The 18169-nt window shown below is 40.2% G+C and overlaps 2 protein-coding genes across 5 annotated transcripts in view; one reads left to right on the top strand and one right to left on the bottom strand.

Moving 5' to 3' along the window:
- The window catches only part of IMMP1L (inner mitochondrial membrane peptidase subunit 1), a 32124-nt gene extending 16209 nt beyond the window's left edge, over nt 1-15915 (top strand). For 2 of the 4 annotated variants that reach the window (XM_041461745.1, XM_041461746.1), the window contains 2 exons: nt 11160-11270; nt 15756-15915. In XM_041461745.1, the coding sequence (XP_041317679.1) occupies nt 11160-11270; nt 15756-15824 (180 nt within the window). In that variant the 3' untranslated portion in view covers nt 15825-15915. Of the gene's footprint in view, nt 1-11159; nt 11271-14979; nt 15725-15755 lie in introns of those variants that run through there. The other 2 variants (XM_041461744.1, XM_041461743.1) reach the window with 2 other exon arrangements.
- Nucleotides 15916-16053: 138 nt separating this feature from the next.
- DNAJC24 (DnaJ heat shock protein family (Hsp40) member C24) overlaps nt 16054-18169 on the bottom strand; it is a 31143-nt gene continuing 29027 nt past the window's right edge. Inside the window, exons 4-5 of the mRNA XM_041461747.1 lie at nt 17777-17845; nt 16054-16915 (exon numbers count right to left, since the gene is read on the bottom strand). Of these exons, the coding sequence (XP_041317681.1) occupies nt 16791-16915; nt 17777-17845 (194 nt within the window). The 3' untranslated portion in view covers nt 16054-16790. The remainder of the gene's footprint in view (nt 16916-17776; nt 17846-18169) is intronic.

Genomic DNA, 18169 nt, shown 5'->3' with positions numbered 1-18169 from the left:
TCACAGAAGTTTGGGAAGATCAGTGACAAAATGTTTTTAGCAACTACTTTTTAGGCTATTATGAGAAAAATCCTCAGGAATGATGATCACAGAAAAATGTAGGTTTTTTCTTGTCCCAGCGGTGTGTTTAACTGGTACCTGTATTCAGCACTTGTGGAACCATCAGCTATTCCCAGGTGTTCTGAATCTTTAAACAAAGCTGTGATTTTGTCCTTTCATATCCACTCCATCCTCAGAATAAGAAGAATGAGCATGTGGGCAAAGCCCTGTGCTGAGAAGGTGGAGAATTTTATGGAACAGTCCTTACAGGCAGCTACAGTGTGTGATACAGAAATCCTGTAAGAATTTGGCTTCCATAAAGGCAGCCACCTTCACCAGGGAGCCTCCAGCTACCATTGCTTCATTTGTATTGAGCAGCTGAAGTGGAGTTTGTCTTTACTTAAAGTAAAAATTCTTGTTTAGCACCAGGAAGTAAGGACATGAGTTGCACCTTGCTCAGTGGGTTTGGATTTGTTCCTTTCACTCCAGTGTTGAGGCGAGACACCTTGGGCACCTGCCTCTAATCTGCACTTCTGCTGTAATGCCAGTGCCACTGAGCTGCTGTTTTTATACTTTGCTCACTTGTGAGCATACAGAAGGAGCTCATTCTCTGTTGCATTTTGAAGGGGAGGACAAAACATTTAGTTTTTCCACAAATCATTTTGTGTTAACCATTTAACCAAGGAAAAACCTACCAAAACTCCCAAAGAACATAAACCCACCTTTCTCACCAAGTTAAAGGAATCCTCTATCTCCGGTGGAGCTCATAATTGTGATGGAATGCACATTTCCCAGAGGAGAACAACCTGAATTCTATGTACACTGACAGAAGACACAAACTGAATTTCTCTGAGCATCTTTTTCCTCACTTGTCTTAATCTTGAGAAGGAAGTTCAGGAAAGATTTGTACTTAAAACAGGATGTCAGCTTTTCTGGAAACACTGAAGTGACCAAGTGAATTTTCAGCAGAACAATTTCTGCCCTAGTGCAGGATTTCTTGTCTCCAGTTCTAATCCAAAACATGAGGAGAAATAGCAGATGGGGAATGCAGAGTACCTTTCCTGTTTTCATAAAGGCTAATGTGTGGAAATACACAGAGGTGACAAGCTTTTTTAATTCTTACACCATAAGTTGTATCTAGGAGGAGAAATTATCTAAATGGAAGTGCTCTTGTGCCTGATACCTGTTTTCCTGCTACCTTTAGTGCTTGGTAAAGAGGTAGGTCCTTCCATCTGTTCAGGAGACACTTCCTTTACAGAAGAGGAAATTCTCAATGTGGGTATCTGTACTTTATGTTCATAGCTGAGGCTGGATTACTCACTAACTAAATTGTTGGGGAGGGGAAACGTGATATGTATTTATGTTTAGGCAATTGCCTCATCAAATTCCTTCTTTTAATGAATCACTGTGCTATGCACTTTTAGCTCAAACACAGAATTCCTCACAGCAAATAATGGCAGCAGATGTACAGAGAACTGGCTCTTTTGTTGATACTTGCCTGAGGTGGGTTTTTGAAAAAAAAAGATTGTCCAAGCTGAGGAAAGGCCTAGCTGTGGTTCCAAATGGCCGGAGTACTGCTGGGGGGGTTCTGTCTGCCAGGGAAGGTGCCACTCCTGAAGCGGGCAACGCCTGGAAAGTGTCATGAGTTCTGCACTTTATATTTGACTATTAACTGCCTTTTTTCAAACAGGAAATCTGAGTGGTGTGTGAATGCTGTGGCTCCAAAGTGTGTAAGGTCAGGGCAGTCTTTGTTTTTATTATAGCAAACTGCTCAGCTTTCCTTGAGGGCTTGTCTCCTATTTTGGGAAGTTTCTGTTGTGTCTGCAGACTTACACAGTAAATGGGAATATCAGATGCCAGCAATATTGCCGAATTAGGCAGCTCAGACCCCTGCTTCAGTCTGTGCTGCTGGTTGCTAACTAGTGGATAGGTTTTCTGAGCTAGCCAGTTCCTGGAGATGGCAGAGTAATGGCCATACAATGTACTTCATGCAGCTGAGGGGGAAATGACCTGTAAGCACCTGCTTTAGATTTGCCCTAAAAGGAGAATGCTTTGAGCCATGTTAGTAGGAATTGTGCTTGGTCTGTATTGACTGTGTCATTGGTAGTGTTGGCATATTTTACAGCATTAAAATTTGGGATTTTTGTGCTTAGAAGCATTGTCACACGCAATTCTTACCCTGAAGCCTAAGAGAATGCTAAAATCATATCCTACTTGAGGTGCTGGTTCATTCATGATTATACCTCTCAGGATGCCTTTGTGTGTAGGTAGGAGAATGGAGAACTCTGTTTACAATTTGTCCTCTGTAAAATTACACAGATGAGATACATTATTGCTGCAAACAACCAAGGAGATACTTGTAGATTAAAAGAAAATCCAAACACAACAAACCAACCTTCCAAGCTATAATGAAAAGAAACAAACAAAAAAAACCCCATACATAGGATGAATAAGTTGTTCTGAAAAGAGGCATTTCAGCTAAGTAGAAATACACAGTAGCAGTGGCAGTTGAAATACTCTTGCTGCTCTATTTAACTGAAGGAATACATCATAAGAGGAAATTATTTTTGTCAGAGTACATTAAAGCTAAAGCTGTATCAAAAACCTGTCTTTGATGGAGTTGGATTACAGGCTGATGGAACTAATGCCACATATAAAACTGAGTGGTATAAATTAGGCATGTTCTGAAATTACAATTTAAGTACATACAATTGGAGTTTATCTGTAGAACAATAATTAGGGAAGTCTTCCTATTTACATGAAAGTATAATGAATTTCCTTTTTTGAATAAGCTGCTATAGTATTACAAAGTTAGGAAAAGGTAGTTTTCCTTTTTTTTGATATCTGATATGGAATGTGAGCATTAGGCTGGCAGTTTTGCAGGGTTCTTTTTTGGTTTTGTGCTAAATGTACATTTGTAAGTTGGAACAAGTGTATTTGCTGTAATAAACATTTAAGAATGCATAATGTGTTTTTTCTGTATCAGAGGCAATGTGGTATGAACCCAGAAGTTTAAAAGGTAAACAACTAATGTTATATTCAGAAATAGTTTCACTTATTAAGGGATATCCTATTTTATTCATTTAACTGTATAGGGATTAAGGAAGCTTAATAAGGAAATTAATCACAACCCCTGAAATGGTCCTTATAAAAAAAACAGAACAGCGGAGAGGTAATTTTTCATATTTAGGCTTTTATTTCCTGTTTTAAAATGTCTTAATACAGGTTTATAATTCAGATTGAGTATCTTATTGCTGTATTTGAATTTGCTTTAATGCCATTTACTTTAGCTTTAATTTCTTTACCTACCATATGTTCTTGTGCTGCAGGCCCTATTTACAGTGTGAAAAAGTGAGGGCTAAACCATCAGAATCAAACAGCTTGTATGTCGTAAACCACCAATGTGCTGAGCCTTTGAGGCACTTAAACAAAAGTAGTCCCTAATAATGTCACTTAATAGAGGCAGAGTCTGTAAATAAGGAACTGCCTCGTGCAAGGCCCGGTGATAAAAAGCTGAGATACAAATCCATATCTCAGCAACACCGTGCCGGTGATCAATCAGCTCCCACTAATGCTGCCAGCCTGGCTGCTGGGGCAGTGTTTGCCTTGTGCTGCAGCACAATGAGCCTTGCCACGGAGATGGCATCTCCTCATCCTGTGGGAGCTCCAGAGCCAGCAGAATTCCCAAGATAATGCACCTCGCTGTGTTTGCACAGTGCTGTTAACTCTTCAACAGCTCTTGGCTAATGCAGGAAGAATATGACCTGGGCACTAAGGGTAACATAATGTCAAGGCAAATCACACAGAATTGTAATCACAGGGCTTGAATGCGCCCTGCAAGACACTGAAAAGTAGTTTGATATTTCAGAGCACTCAGTACTCTTGGATAGTCATTTTAAGGTATCCTAAATAGCAATTAAAATAAACTTAATTAAAACACCACTTCTTTTCCCTTTGCTCTAAACATCTTAATGTTTCCACTCATGGTTTAGTAGTTCACTGAGTAAGTTTCAGTAGTTGCTGATATGGAAAATGAGTAAGGTATTTTCTTGCTCCTCCTTAGCTCTAAGTGTTCTAGAGGCTTGAGAGAAAGTCATGCCATGATTCTAACCAGCAGCTGTGCTGAGTGTCTGTGGGAGAGGAGAGCTAATTTGGCATATTTGTTGGTTTGCAGATGGCTCCATATTCCAGTACAGAGAGTTCATGACTCATGCTTACCTTACGTTTTAAATCAAAATTCTGATTTGTCAAAACTAAATTGTTCACAGGCTAAGAAACACAAAGGATTTTATCAGTCTAATTCCCAATATTTCTAGGATTTCTTCTGTTCAAGTGGCTTGGTCTTTATACCTTTGCCATTTCAGGAGCACAGAAGTAGCCACATCTTACGATTCTGTTTCTCCTCTGCTCACAGTTCAGTAATAACTTCTGGGAAGCTGCTCAGGATGGTGAAACCAACTACTTGGGACTCAACTAAAGCTTTTGAGCACAGGTTTTAGTCTGAGTGTGTCAGCTGTGCAGGAGAGATTCAGGTCCCTCCTGAGGGAGCTGGCAGACAGGATTCCTCAGCCCTGATGGTATTATTTATCAGCCCCTGCTCTCCCAGGCTGAACTGCAGATCTGTGAGCACAGGGCTCACCAGTGATGTTGATGGGTTCAGTGCTGGAAACAAGAAGTTCCAGCTGGGTCTGCACCCACAGGGTTTTGTCTTCTCAGACTTACACTTTTGGGTGACCCTGTTACATCACCTGTTATCTGGAGAAGAAAATCAAACCCTTCTTAATTATTGCTGTCACAAAGGTCTCTGCAAACTGTTTAGTAATCTTTGATGGATTTGTAATCAATATTTTCTTCTAAAAATCTAAGACTAGTAAGAATCTGGACTGATAAATAACAGACATCATCTGAATTTTTGTTCAGGAGTTTCTAAATGTAGCTAGGAGATTTGGGTCTGAAAGTTTTGGCCTAAAAACACAATCCAGTTAGTTTTAATTTTAACTGATAATAGTTTTAGAAAAGGAAAGATGACTCATAATTTAAATTTAGTGTTGCAGCTAGAGATTTTAGAAATCAGATATAGCTTTTCCAGCTGATAGACATCTGTGTATTTAACAATATGATCTAGATCTCAGCATTAAATATTTACAGCAGTAAACAATGCATGCAAGTGTTTGAATTATTTAACACACTTGAAAACTTTTGGAACAGATAGAAATGGTACTGAGACAATCAGATATTTTTCTCACTTGATTCCATCGACATCTCTGATGTGAAAAGCTCTCCTATTAACCTGTGAGTGTAGTGATCAAACCTTTTAAGTTCCATGTAGTCAAGCTCAGGAGAGCAGTAGTTACTCCTACATAACACAAAGTTTAGAAGGAGCAGCAATGATGAAACCCCAACCACTGAAAGAACCAATGAATGCTCTGACAAGTCACTGTAACAGCTTACCCACATTTTTGTAACAGAACAACACCCAACTGCTGGGCTTGCATGGTAGAGAAAAATGTCTTAAAATTCAAGCCTAAGTTAATATTCCTTAGTTCCCCTGTGGTGTGTGAGTTAACACTGCAGGTTATGTGATTTTAATATTGGTTAATATTTAATTTCAAACCTTAGGCAAGTCTTCATATCTTACCTTTTTATAAATCTTCTATTAAAATTACAAATGTCATCATAGAGAGAATGAATTCATAATATAAATATGTAATCACAATGAATTTGATTTCTGTATAAAAACACATTAGTGTTTCACTGTCATCCTCTCTAATAACAACCTGGACCAACATCATAATGTCTTCTTTTTAATATGTGCATTTAAACAAACTGGGTCAAGTACATTATGTCTTATTCATAAGCAGTTTAAACTGTTCAGCAAGTAGAGGGAAAATGCTAAACTCTTTGGAAGTACCTATAAATTTAAGTTAATTTATAAATTCATAAATTTATAAATTTAAGGTAAATTAATTCTGTTATATTAAGAAATACTAAATTCCAGGTAATTCAGCCTTTTAAGGATACACAGAAAATATTTAATATCTGCTATACTGTTTAAGTTCCAGTGTGGTTGCTACCATTTCACAACTTTTTCAGCACAAAAAAGTAAATACAAATGCTTACCCTGATTCTGAAAATATTGAGCTAATTAATGTGGTTGGGTTTTGTACAGATGACAGCCTTAATATGAACAACATTTATGACAAACCTACAGAAACAGTGCCTGGGGCAACTGATCATTAAAAAAAGTATTTGTTAAGCATTACTCAGTCTTGGTTCTGAATTAATAAATAAAGGATTAAGGAGTAGTTATGTGAGACTTTAAGTATAGAGTGATAAAACAAACTCCTGCATTTCTATGGTGTATATTTTATCCTAACTAGATGCAATTTACTTAAATAAGGCAATTTAATCAGTATTTAGTACATTTGTCATTTGATATTGTAGAATCTTTCATCATATTTCACTTTAATCAAGAAAGGTAACACCTGTGGTTTATTCACAAAAGCGCCTTTTGTTAAATGAACACCCGCAGGCCATGAAGCAATTACATTTGTTGCTTGTACCAAAGTGGGAGGCACTTAAATAGACCTTAGTAGGGATAGATGAGAACTTGCAGACTTTATTCTTTTGTCCAGCACTGAGATTAGTTCTTATCATAGCTCAAGAAGGAAGCCTCTGAACTGAAAAGATGGGAATTATTTAAAGTTCTTCTTAAGTTGGAAACTTTGATATTGCTGGAGGTGATGTGAATACCTGTGACCTTACAAAAGTTCAAACGTCTACTCCCAGCTGATTGTATGTGCTGATGTTTTTGGAGATTGCAAGACATTCATGTTTATAAGTGCCCTAAAATCACTAGCAAATGCTCTCTCGAAACAAAAACCCCAAACCACAGAAGCCTGTTTTCAGTTAGCTGTTTGGGGGTATTTTTGAGGCAGATAATTTAGTTCTGTTGGCTTTATTTGCAATACATGAGTTTCCTAATATTTTAGTTAATGCAGCACAGGGTTCTTATCTCTTGGGTTTGAAGATAATTGAGTAATCAACTAAAAAAGTTTGGCATCATGCAAAGAGACCAAAATAATATAATTATTTGATGATTCCCCCCCTTTAAGTAAATGAATGTTTTATGCTGGTGAGTATGCATCAAATGCCTGCCCTGTACTTCAGTTCTGCCACTGCGTAAACTCCAACAGCTCTGCAAATTTTGCCAGTTTGATGCAGTGGAAGATGTTTATTTGGGGTGAAAGAGAATGAACTTGTGCTTCCAGCTCAGTTGTTCCCAAGGGTAGTCTTGTTCTTCTGATCTAGAGCTTGGAGAGGGAGCAGAGGGAGCAGGGTTGTGTCTGATGGTGTCTTTCATTGTCACACTTTGAAGCAGCACTGCAGATAACCGGTTCTGCCTGAGAACAAGGGAGGTAAATCCTCGGATAATCTGCACGGAGCAGGGCCACAGGGGCTGCCGAGGCAGAGGGAGTTGCCTGCAGACAGTCAGAGGCAGCGTTTGTTTCACAGCAGCCTGCACTGCTCAGGAGTTGCTGGTTCTGCAGAGTCCCACTCCCACTATTGTATGTTCTGTGAAAATTCAGCTGCTGGGCGTGTGAGACTTTCCCATCTTTAGTTCTGGCCTGTGTGCAGCGAGATCAGTGATGCTGCCCAGCCCAGGGCAATGCTTTTACCCCTCATCAGTGTGGGTTTGCAGTCACTGGCCCTCTGTGTAGAGGGAACTGTGATTTCAGTGGCACTTCTTGGGTGTAGTTACCTTTGTCTAAGAGGTCCACTGCCTGTAGATTCCAAAATGTGATCCTGTGAGCTGTCACACAAGTGGCTTTCCTGATGCCTTGGGGTTTTTGGCAGCAGCAGCCCATTGCTGTGCAATTAATACATTCTTACTAAAAATACATTCTTACTAAAAATACTAAAAATTCTTTTTCTTTGGTGAATATTATTCCCAACTAGTGTGCTTGCAGAGCTTTGCAGTGTTTCAGATTGGGTCCTGGCCTCTGATACTCGAAGTGAACTATTCCCTGTGAGTAATCCCACTGAGATCAGTGGTGTGGTGTACACATGGCTTGGTGCACAGAGGAGGATTCTGGCACTGATCTTTATTTCAAAGGGGTTTATACTACTTTTGTAATTTATTTTTTTAAATTAATGATTATGGCCTGTCACTGGTATTTGGTTTTACATTTTCCTGTAATTCTTGTGATTTTTATTGCTTGACTTCATTCTAGGTTGTATTGAAGTGCCTAGATGATGGACAGACACTCTACAAAGGTGCATTATCCCTAGATGAATCACATATTGTGACAGTACTCTTAATGCTAAATTCAGAGGTCTAGGGCCCAGTCATACCTTCCAGGGAGAGCTATAAAAATTACTTTAAGTGGTGAATTTCAGGATGTAGGAGGACGCTTTTCTGCAAATGTTCTGCCTGGAATGCAAACTGTGAACATCTTGTCTAGACAAATAATTATTCCTAGTACTGGAAGCAGTTTTATGCTGTTGCAGGCAAAAGCAATTTATTTTATTTTTTGTCATTTTGGAGCTTGGTGGAAATATGGGAAGTGTTCTAGAAAGCTTTTGGATATACTTGAGTCACGAGTGGTTCTTTATTTTACACAGTAAAAGATGGGCATCACATTCTGCCTGTGAATTGGGAGAAGTGAGAAAGCAGAGGAACCAGAACAACACAAGGGGAGCTGGCAGGCAAGCAGGAGCACATTGCAAGAAGTGATGCTTTTGCAGCAACATGAAATGTTAGCGTGGCTTTACTTTCTATATCTTAGTGCTTCCAGCTTGTCCTGTTTGTTTGCTGAGGGAGTCTGTCACAGGGACAGCAGTTTGGTGTCTGACTCGTTATTCCAGTAGGTGCTGGACAGGGGAGTTTGCGCTAGCAAGGTCTTGTTACTTCCACAAGAGAAACAAACTCATGTGTGAGTGTGGACACAGGGAGTGCTTTGGGTGGGTCCACTGAACTAAGTGACCACGAACATCCAACTAGCCTGCTGGACATCTTGGTCAGGCTGTGCTCCATGGAATCTCTGAGGAGAACAGCAGTGACAGCACATGCTCAAACAGAGACCTATCAAAAACACAAGATGCATATTCTACACAGGTCGTTTGACTCCAGATAGAAGCTTTTAAAATGTATAAATTGACTTCTGGTTGGTTTTTTTTGTTTGCAAAGCTGCTTGGGTAGGAGGAGGGCCAAAGTCATCTAGCTGGAACCAGCTGGCCTTCCCAGAGGAAACCCTTTGGTGCATGTGCCAGGAATCTGATCAGCCTTCCAAACAACAAAGGTGACAGACAAGCTGAATAGGGAATTCCTGTCTGGAAGGACTAGGAGAACAAGCAGTAGAGGAGCTTGGCTGAAGCAGTGGATCAGTTAAAGACAAAGGAGGTGGCAGTCCTTTATACCTGTGGCAGGAGATGGTACCAGTGGGTTTCAAAAGGGCTTAGACATTGCTGGTCCCGTACTGAAATGCTGAGGGCAGGCTTTGTGCCCTCTGACACCCACAGCACCTTTCCTGGTGCCACAGGAATACAGGGCTGCTTGGGAGGGATGGACAGGCTCACAGATGCTTTCTGCAGTGTGTTTCATTCTGCCCAAGTGACCTGTTGTGTCTCAATCCACAGCTGGCACATTTGCCACGGCTCAGCAGAAGGGCTGTGGCAGCAGAGTGCCAGCCTGGGATGCTGGTGACAGGCATGTGGCAGCATGGCTAAGCAAGAGCCTCACATTAAAGCCCAGGTTCCAGGGAGTGTTACCTGGCCAGACACCTACAAGTACCACCTGCAGCTTCCTCCAGTGGGGGACCTGCATTTGTTCTTACTGGTTTACAGCCAGCCTTTACTTTAGAGTGGTATTTCACTTTGTTTCATCTGTTACCCATGAACTCCCTCTTATGCAGACTATTTTGTTTAGAGACTGCATGGCTCAATTCTAAAACATTCATGCTACTCTTACTTTGAGTTTCACTTGAAATTGTTTATTTATTTAGTTAGTTTCCATATGTTTTTCCTCTGAATTGTGGTTGTAGTAATATTTCAAGTAGATACTTCATAGTAATGTTTCAAGTCCATACTTGGTTTTGGAAAAATGTATGTTAGTTTAAAGTCCATATTAAATATCCTCTAGATTGAGAATATGTTGCTTCATTTAAATTTTCAGCCTGGTTTAAAATTTTAGAAACAAGACCCAATTAGAAACATCATTATTATTTGGTAACTTTAAAGAGGTCATTTGTATCTGAAAAATTTTTAAGAAAATGTTACAAAATAGTATTGTGTATGTTCCAAGTAGATATCTTAGTTTAAGACTTGCAGGAGCAAATTTTTCACATATGAAAGCTTCATACTCTCATGTAGGTAACTATTACAGCTATGTTGCTATTTCTCATTTTGTCATTGAGTCAGCCAGTGAATGCCATGAATCTGTGGTATGTAATATAGTTAATGCATAATATATATGGGCAATGAAAGGTCTTTGTCATATAGTATAAGGTCACCATCATTAATTTTCAAATTATAAAAAGGGATTTGCTGTTTTGTGATCATCATTATTGCAATATAATGTGTTGTGGATTCTGCCTGCACATAGAATGAACTGTGATCTTAATTAGAACTTTGACAAGCCTACTTCGATAAAATGATGAGATTATTCGTAATTGATGTCACAATCAATTACCAGTTAGTTCATCATGAATCTACTAACAGGTCTAGCCTTGGTGCTGGCCCCAGGATGTTGATGAGTGTGTGGCTGCCCTGTTCATGCTGTTACTGCGACAGGAGGGCAGATTTTCAGTCAACATCCTAATGACCTCTTTTGAAGTCTATTAAATTAATGACCCTGTCACATTGGTCTAACCTCTTGCATCTTCATTTTGGGTTTTTTGTTGCAAACCATTGGTTTTTGAGCACATGATAGAACAGATACTTTGGAGCACTCCTTCTCATCCCTCTAAATCTGCCAGTGTGTCTTACTAGACTCAATAAAATTTAGTTCATTACACAGTCATGAAACACAGAGCACAGAAATCAGGAAAAACACTGTAAGGCAAACTGTGCTTAACACCATTCTGTTCTGGTTTCTTTTTACATTTCAATCTTGCTTATAGGTGCCTAAAGGACACGTGTGGTTAGAAGGTGATAATCTCAGGAATTCTACAGATTCCAGGTGCTACGGACCTGTTCCTTATGGGCTGATAAGAGGACGCATTTGTCTTAAGGTATGTGAATTTCTACTATCTAAAAATAGTTGCATTAATACATTTTTAATGAGTGGGTGTTAGGTACTGAAATTTGTCTCCCCAGCTGCCTGGCCAAAGCAAATGTAAAGGAAAGCATGAACACTCCACCACCTGCTGCAAAAAGATAAATCAATAGTGACGGGGTTTTTGGAGGGAGGACTTTGGAGCAGCACTGAGCAGTTTTCACTGCTATGAAAATGGAATGAATTGTTTTGCAAGCAAATCCAAACATGATAAAACCACAAATGTACACACATACGCCCTGCTGCACAGATGTACATTTCATTCTTTGATTCTCTCTGCAAAATGATTTTTCACTGTTGTAGCTCTGTGGTCCAAAGAACAAAATGAAGGAAAAGATTCTCTCTCCAGGACTTGCACACATACTTTGGACATGTAGCCTGGTCTTGCTGCTTTTTAAACTAAAAAATGCTTTGAAAGAATATTGTACTGTATAAATGATCACGCTTTCTTCTCCTTTTGCTTCAACAATTCTACAACTTCATTTCACACTGAATTTTTTTTAATATTATCTGCATTACTAATTTACTCTTTTACCAAAAAGAAGAAACATAACACAATTTCCTCTCCATAAAAAGTTTAATCTAAGAAATGTGGGGGTGTGTGTTACACACTTATGCATCTGCTTTAAGAAAGCTGGATTTAAAGTTGTGCATCCAGAACAATAAAAAAGGTTTTCTCCACGTACTTCAAGACATCCACAAACCCATAATTTAACACACCTGTGTTGCACAGGGAAGATTAGATCTTTCCAATTTAACAAAACCTTATATCCTTAATTTACAGTATTTATGAACACAATTTGGGACTTAAAAAATCCCCAAACCCTTGCAGCTTTGAGCACAAGCAGTAATTTCTTTCTAAACCTCAGACAACAGGCCTCCCTCAGCCTCACCCAAATTTTGGGTGACCTCTGTTCCTCCTGGCTCACATTTGCTCTGAGTTCTTCCCTGGTGTTTACTCAGGGCTCTGCCCCTTCTCCTGCTGTCTGCCTTGCCCTGGACACCAGAGGGGAAAATGCTGGTTCCCAACAGGGTTATTTTTATGACCCAAGTTTTAGCTTGAATTATTGACTGCTAAGATACAAAGGATGCTAATCTGCTGACACTCCTCTAATGAGAATGCAACTGAAAAAAGCATTTCTCCTAGCTGATGCACAGGTATAAAAGCTGCTGCTGTTTACTGCTTTAATGTTAGGAAATACTGGATATATGAAGAACCTGTGTGTATGGACAGCCAGAACTAGTCACAGTATCTCTCCATAGCAATACAATTTGTGTCCAGCTTGTGTCCTGACAAGGAAGGTGTTTGAAAGACTTAATGAAGTGACTGACAGGACTGAACCCTAAGTAAACTGTACAATGAGTGGAACTCACACACAGATAATTCATATTGAAACACTACTTTAGGGACTCCAGAACATTGTCTGTTAAAAAAAATATTATGCAATCACTTGATACTTAATCAAAATAATTTAACCAGATTCCACAGCAGTTGTTTAATGACAGTGGCGTAGAGTAGTGATTATTCAAGTTTTTGTGAGATTTAAGTATATAGTGCCTAATAAAACCAAAAATTAATTTGTTCTCCAAATTCATGTTTCTAGTGTGGTTCTTTATGATACCTCACATGAGCACACAGTGATGTTGCTCCTGTGTGTTGCTGCTGTACACTGCAGTGCAGGGCAGCAGGTACAGACTGCACAGGGCTGGCTGGCCACTGGCCAGGAAACCTCCGAGTGCTTTTAATGCAGCCTGCTGCAGCTTTGGCTTCTCTTCCATCCAACAGATTTTACTGCCTTCAGAATGGAAGTTTTTGTGGCTTTGTCTTACAGTGGATTTTGGAGAAGCAGGTGTAACAGTGCCTTTCAGTGCTAAGTTACTTTTATTTTGGTAAAAAAAACCCAAATATAATTTGGAAGTCACGGATTTCAACAGAAGAGAGTGACCTTAGCCAACCTAGCTGGCTGAATTTGTTTAGCCAATCTATTCTTGGCAAAACATAAATGTTTGTCTGAAGTTCAGACCGAGGGTTCTCAGTCAGTGTTGGTGCAGCAGTTTTTAACCCTTACAGAAATACCAACACCTGATTCTTGTCCTGCCACTCCAAACACAAGATCATGCCATAAAGGGTTGCTGAAATCAAAGCAGCTGCAAATTCAGGAAAAGCACTGGGAATCCCACTTAGACAGAACTCGTGCTTCATCCTGTCCTAGGTAGGATATCCTGTGCATCTCTGGGCTTAGGCTCCATGTCAGAACTAGACCTGTGATGTATCTTCAAAAGAGCTAGTTAGCCCCATTTATGCCCTGTCCATCAGATCAAATCTATCTATGTGGGCCAAAGCAGAGAGGGCAAAGAGCTGCTAATTGGAAGAGCCAGTCTGAATGAGCAAGTCACAGTCAACTTCTGTCAGAACTTTAAAAGTGAGTGGCATGTCTTTGTTTCACAGAGGAGGGCTTTCCATCTCTTTCCAACCACCAGTATTGTTTCTCAGGTTCTCCCTGCATGCAGACTAGGTAAAACATCATTTTCATTCTAACTCTACCACTAAGATTACTGTGACAAATTTCAAACTACGCTGTCAAAGCAACATTTAAAGCTAATTTGATTACTTTCACTGAAAGAAAGTCAAGTTGCAGTAGGTGTGATTTGTACTGGAGTGAACAGACAAAAAAACTTCCTTCTCCAGGCCTTTACTGAGATCAGCTTCAATTTGTTATATGGGATAGTTTTCTTTCCTTCTGCTTGCCTTCAGGGCCAAACAAAGACTTGACACCCAGCCTGCAGCCAGCACAGGCCCTCTGGACAGCTTTGAATTCTGCAGCTTTGCTGCTAACCAAGATCACAAATACCTTTCTGTTGTTGGCTTGTATCTGTACTTTTGTGAGGAGCTTAAAATAGCGCACCGGCTGATCAGCACAGAGACATCACCTCTGTGGTTCTGTGTCAGCAGCTGTTCCTCGTGCTCCTCTCTGACTGCACATGCCAGAGCCACAAGAATTGTCTGAGATCTTGCACAAGAGCCTTTTCCTGATGCACACAACTGGAGGTCCTGAGCATGATTCTCCTTCTGCCTTCCCGATGGGGCACAGTGCTGCCAGGGGCTGCCAGGAGCCTGGAGAGGGCACAGCCCCAGCCAGGAGAGAGCTGCTGCTGCCTCCTGCCAGGCCTGTCCTGAGCTGCCTCAGCCTCTCCTGGCACAGCCCTTGGTGCTGGGGACAAACCACAGGGGTAGAAATAACTGAGCCTTTGCCTGTGCTTCTCTTTTAAATGACACTCTTTTACTCCACACAGGCAGCAGCAAAGACTCCTTCTGTGCTCTGGCTGCTCCATGAACTCAGAGGTGCTGTTAGGTTGCTGTTGTTATACCTTAAGACCAGATTCTAAGGACAATTTAGCGAGATAACCAAAATACTGACAGATGCTTTGAGAACAAGGTAGCAGTCCACCTTTCTCTGTCTAGGCTGCTTCATCTTGGGCAGGAGCTGTGAAATTTTTATGGGCTTAGAGCCACAGAGGGCATTGATTCTTCAGCATCATCTTTCTCTTCTTCCTGCTGAGCCCCTTGTGTCATCTTTGAAAGAGACGGAGACATTCAAGGGAGACAAAGGACAATGAGTGAATGAATGTCCTTGCTTTACTATTACCTTTTTTTTGCATCCAAGACCATCCTACGTGTAATGAATGACTGTGCAGAGCCAAGTACTCCTGGGAGCATTGAGTACATGAACAGCTCTACAGGTAATTTCTGGAGAGATTTGTTTATTGGTCAGCATCACTCTCTGACACCTGTACTTGGTGATGAGTTGTGCTCTTTTGGAAATAACTGTCCCTTCTGAGAGGAGCCTCATCCAGAGCCTGGGTGGTGGCAGGCACTCCACCCCTTCATTCCTGTTTGTTTAAGTTTGTTTAAGTTTGCCTGTAGCCAACAGATCTTTTTTTCCAAGGTTTGGTATTTCCAGTTCAAAGGCACATCTTGAAAATACAAATAAAATAAAAATACACCTCACCATGGCGAGGTACATGTGAGTGATACTTTTTTCTCCTAGATGGACCAAAAAACACTTACCTTGTCTTTAAAGTCATTAAGAGTTTTACAAGCTAGAAAACACCGAATTGGAAAGACACTCTTTAGGAACATATTTATTTCCAAGGGTGAAAAAAGCAATTGAATTCATGAGGCTCTCCATAGCAAAGCATATCTCCTGTATAAATTGCAAAATTCACACTATGGAATGATTCCCTGTAATACACAGGATTTATTAATCCTAGTAAGAGAAGCACTTCAGTGAGCAAAGTTCTTTACCACAGAGAGAAAAAATTATAAAGAAAATTAAGAGGAAAAAAAGTTATTACATTATGAAACAATTCCAGTAACAAATGAAAACACTGAACTTTGGATTATGATTAAATCTCTTGTAACTTGTGCTTTATTTTACAGATATGGCCTCTGAATGACTTTGGATTTCTACGTGCAAGCCCCAATGGCCACAGATTTCTTGATGATTAAAAGACTTAAGTACTATTGACAGTTTGCATAGTATTTTATACTAAAACCAATGGAACTATTTTTGTTTAGAATAAACACAAATATTACTTGACAAAGATATCTTTTTCTGAGATTACACCTAACTTCAGAAGTGGGAATGATACACTTGTGTCATCAACAAAAGTTATGTGCCTGCCATCAGCAGGTGGTGCCAGGGCTGGCACTGAACACAGCCCCAGTGGGGCTCCAGACCTGCTGGTCACTCCCAGGAGTGCTGTGGGGTTTCCTGGCTGCCCAGTGGGGTCAGAGCACAGCTTCCTCCTTAGCTTTCCTCTCAGGAATGATGACTCCATTTGTTCTGACGTGAGAGCCTCAACTCAACACGTGCTCCTGCTCCAGGCTGCCCAGGTGATGGCACTGTCACAGGGCAGGGACAGCCACTGCTTCCAGCTGCCAGCCTTTGCCTCCTCCTTCTAGGCTCCAGCCCTTGAGAGGATTTTATGAACTTAAACATTTAGCTTACAAATAGAAAACGTTCCTGTTTCCCACTGCTGAACCTTGCTCTTCATTATCTTCAAAGCGTTCTCACATCTGTGCCTCGTGATTGAATTTTGTCATCTGAGCTGTTAAAAGGATTTAACCTAAGAAGAAGGGCTCAAGAGCTGCTTCAGTCTGAAATTGGAAGAAGCTACTCTGTTGTTTGCTGGGAAAGAAACCTTTAGGTCAGGAGATCCATTCCAGTTGTACAAACTCCTGCTCTGGGCTGGAGGTGTGGAGCAATGAGCTCTTCAGCTGCAGAAGGAGAACCCCAGCCTCATGTCTGCAGAGCTGTGTGAGCAAAGGGGCACGTGTCCTTTTTAACCCTGAATGAACTTGTTCTTGTAGTGCCCCCTTTTTCTTGAACATACATTTCTTCAGCAGGTCCTGTCACTTGTTTGTCCAGTCTTTTGAAACGTTTGTCACTCTCAATGTGCTTCACTGAAACAATCATTGCAGGATCTCGATAACAAGTGAACATGTGTCACAACAAACCAAAGATACATCTTTGGTTTCACTCTTGGAGACACTGTAATTCCCACCACATCGACAGGACAGAGTGTAGAGTTGTTCATCTGCCAAAAAAGAAAACAAAAACACCTTTAGTGCTGGAGAAGAATCAAGAATTTACTTGGACTTTTCTTCACAAAGCTTCTCTTAGTAACAAATCACCTCCCACTGCTGGGTTGTAAGTATCAGTATCTGTGCTACCATTTGTAGCTCAAAAAATAATCTCAAAATGTTTCAGTGATTGAGGTATTCTTACACTAAACAACCAGGGCTAATGGAGTCTCTTCAAAAAAAAAACAAAAACAAAAACTTCAGTAATAACAAGGTGCACAGTCTGATGATGCTAAAAGAAAATACTAAGTGGTGTTAGTCATGCAGATCAAGGACGCTTCCAAAACAGGCTGCTAACCCAGGAACCAAAACAGAAGAAACAAAAGTAGGATTTTTTCCCTCACAATTTAAAATAAAAAGAAAAAAAAAAAACCAAAAAAAAACCCCCCAAAAATATCAGCCAGTTATTGTAAAAGCAATTAAACAAGAAAAGCCAGAGCAATAGACAGGAGGGAAGGAACAGTGGCAAATGAAAAATGAAACACAGGCATTCTACCATCATGGGAAGGGCAAGAAGATGCACAAGAGAAATGGGAATGTACTGTCAATTATACAAGAGGAGAGCTGGGTGAAAAGTGGTACTGCAAGTGAGGGTGGGGAGAAGTGTAGATGGAGTGGAAAACAAATGTAACAAAGTTAAATTCCAATCCAGGTAATCTCAGAGAGTAAAACAGCTTTGTCCCAGGAAATACAGCAAAACCAGCACTTAAAGTAAGACAACAATGGTGCAAGATGCAGAAAAAATAGAAAATTCTTTTCTTTATCCTAAGATGGATAAAGAAAATAATTAGGAACCAGCAGCAAGGTACTCATACCTTCATTCCAGGACATGTCCTCCAGATAAATCTGTTCATGAAGTGGCCATTCTTTTGTCAGGTTATCTTCTGTAAAGCAAACATGACAGATGTTCAGTCTTTTCTGAGAAATTAATGGTTTTTATACCTAGCAGTCAATCTGGTCCCTACCAGAGTCCTGCCTAGACCACTGTATCAGTTCAAAATGTAGTTCTCTAAAATTTTAGTTTCTATAGATCTGCATAATCTGGAAAAGGTTCTCTTGTAGTCAGGAGAAAGAAATAAATGGTGACAATGAATTAAGACGCCAAAATCAGCACTTGTGTGAAATGAGGGGCAAACTTCTGTTTTGATGTAGATGCCTTTCAAAACCTGGCTGTAACTCCATAAGCTGAAATGGTGAAGGCCTGCTAA

The sequence above is a fragment of the Pyrgilauda ruficollis genome, unplaced genomic scaffold, assembly GCF_017590135.1.
Source record: "Pyrgilauda ruficollis isolate IOZ18807 unplaced genomic scaffold, ASM1759013v1 scaffold153, whole genome shotgun sequence".
Taxonomy (NCBI): Eukaryota; Metazoa; Chordata; class Aves; order Passeriformes; family Passeridae; genus Pyrgilauda; species Pyrgilauda ruficollis.
Note: the sequence above shows the minus strand (reverse complement) of the source record. Positions and strands in the feature narration are given on the sequence as shown.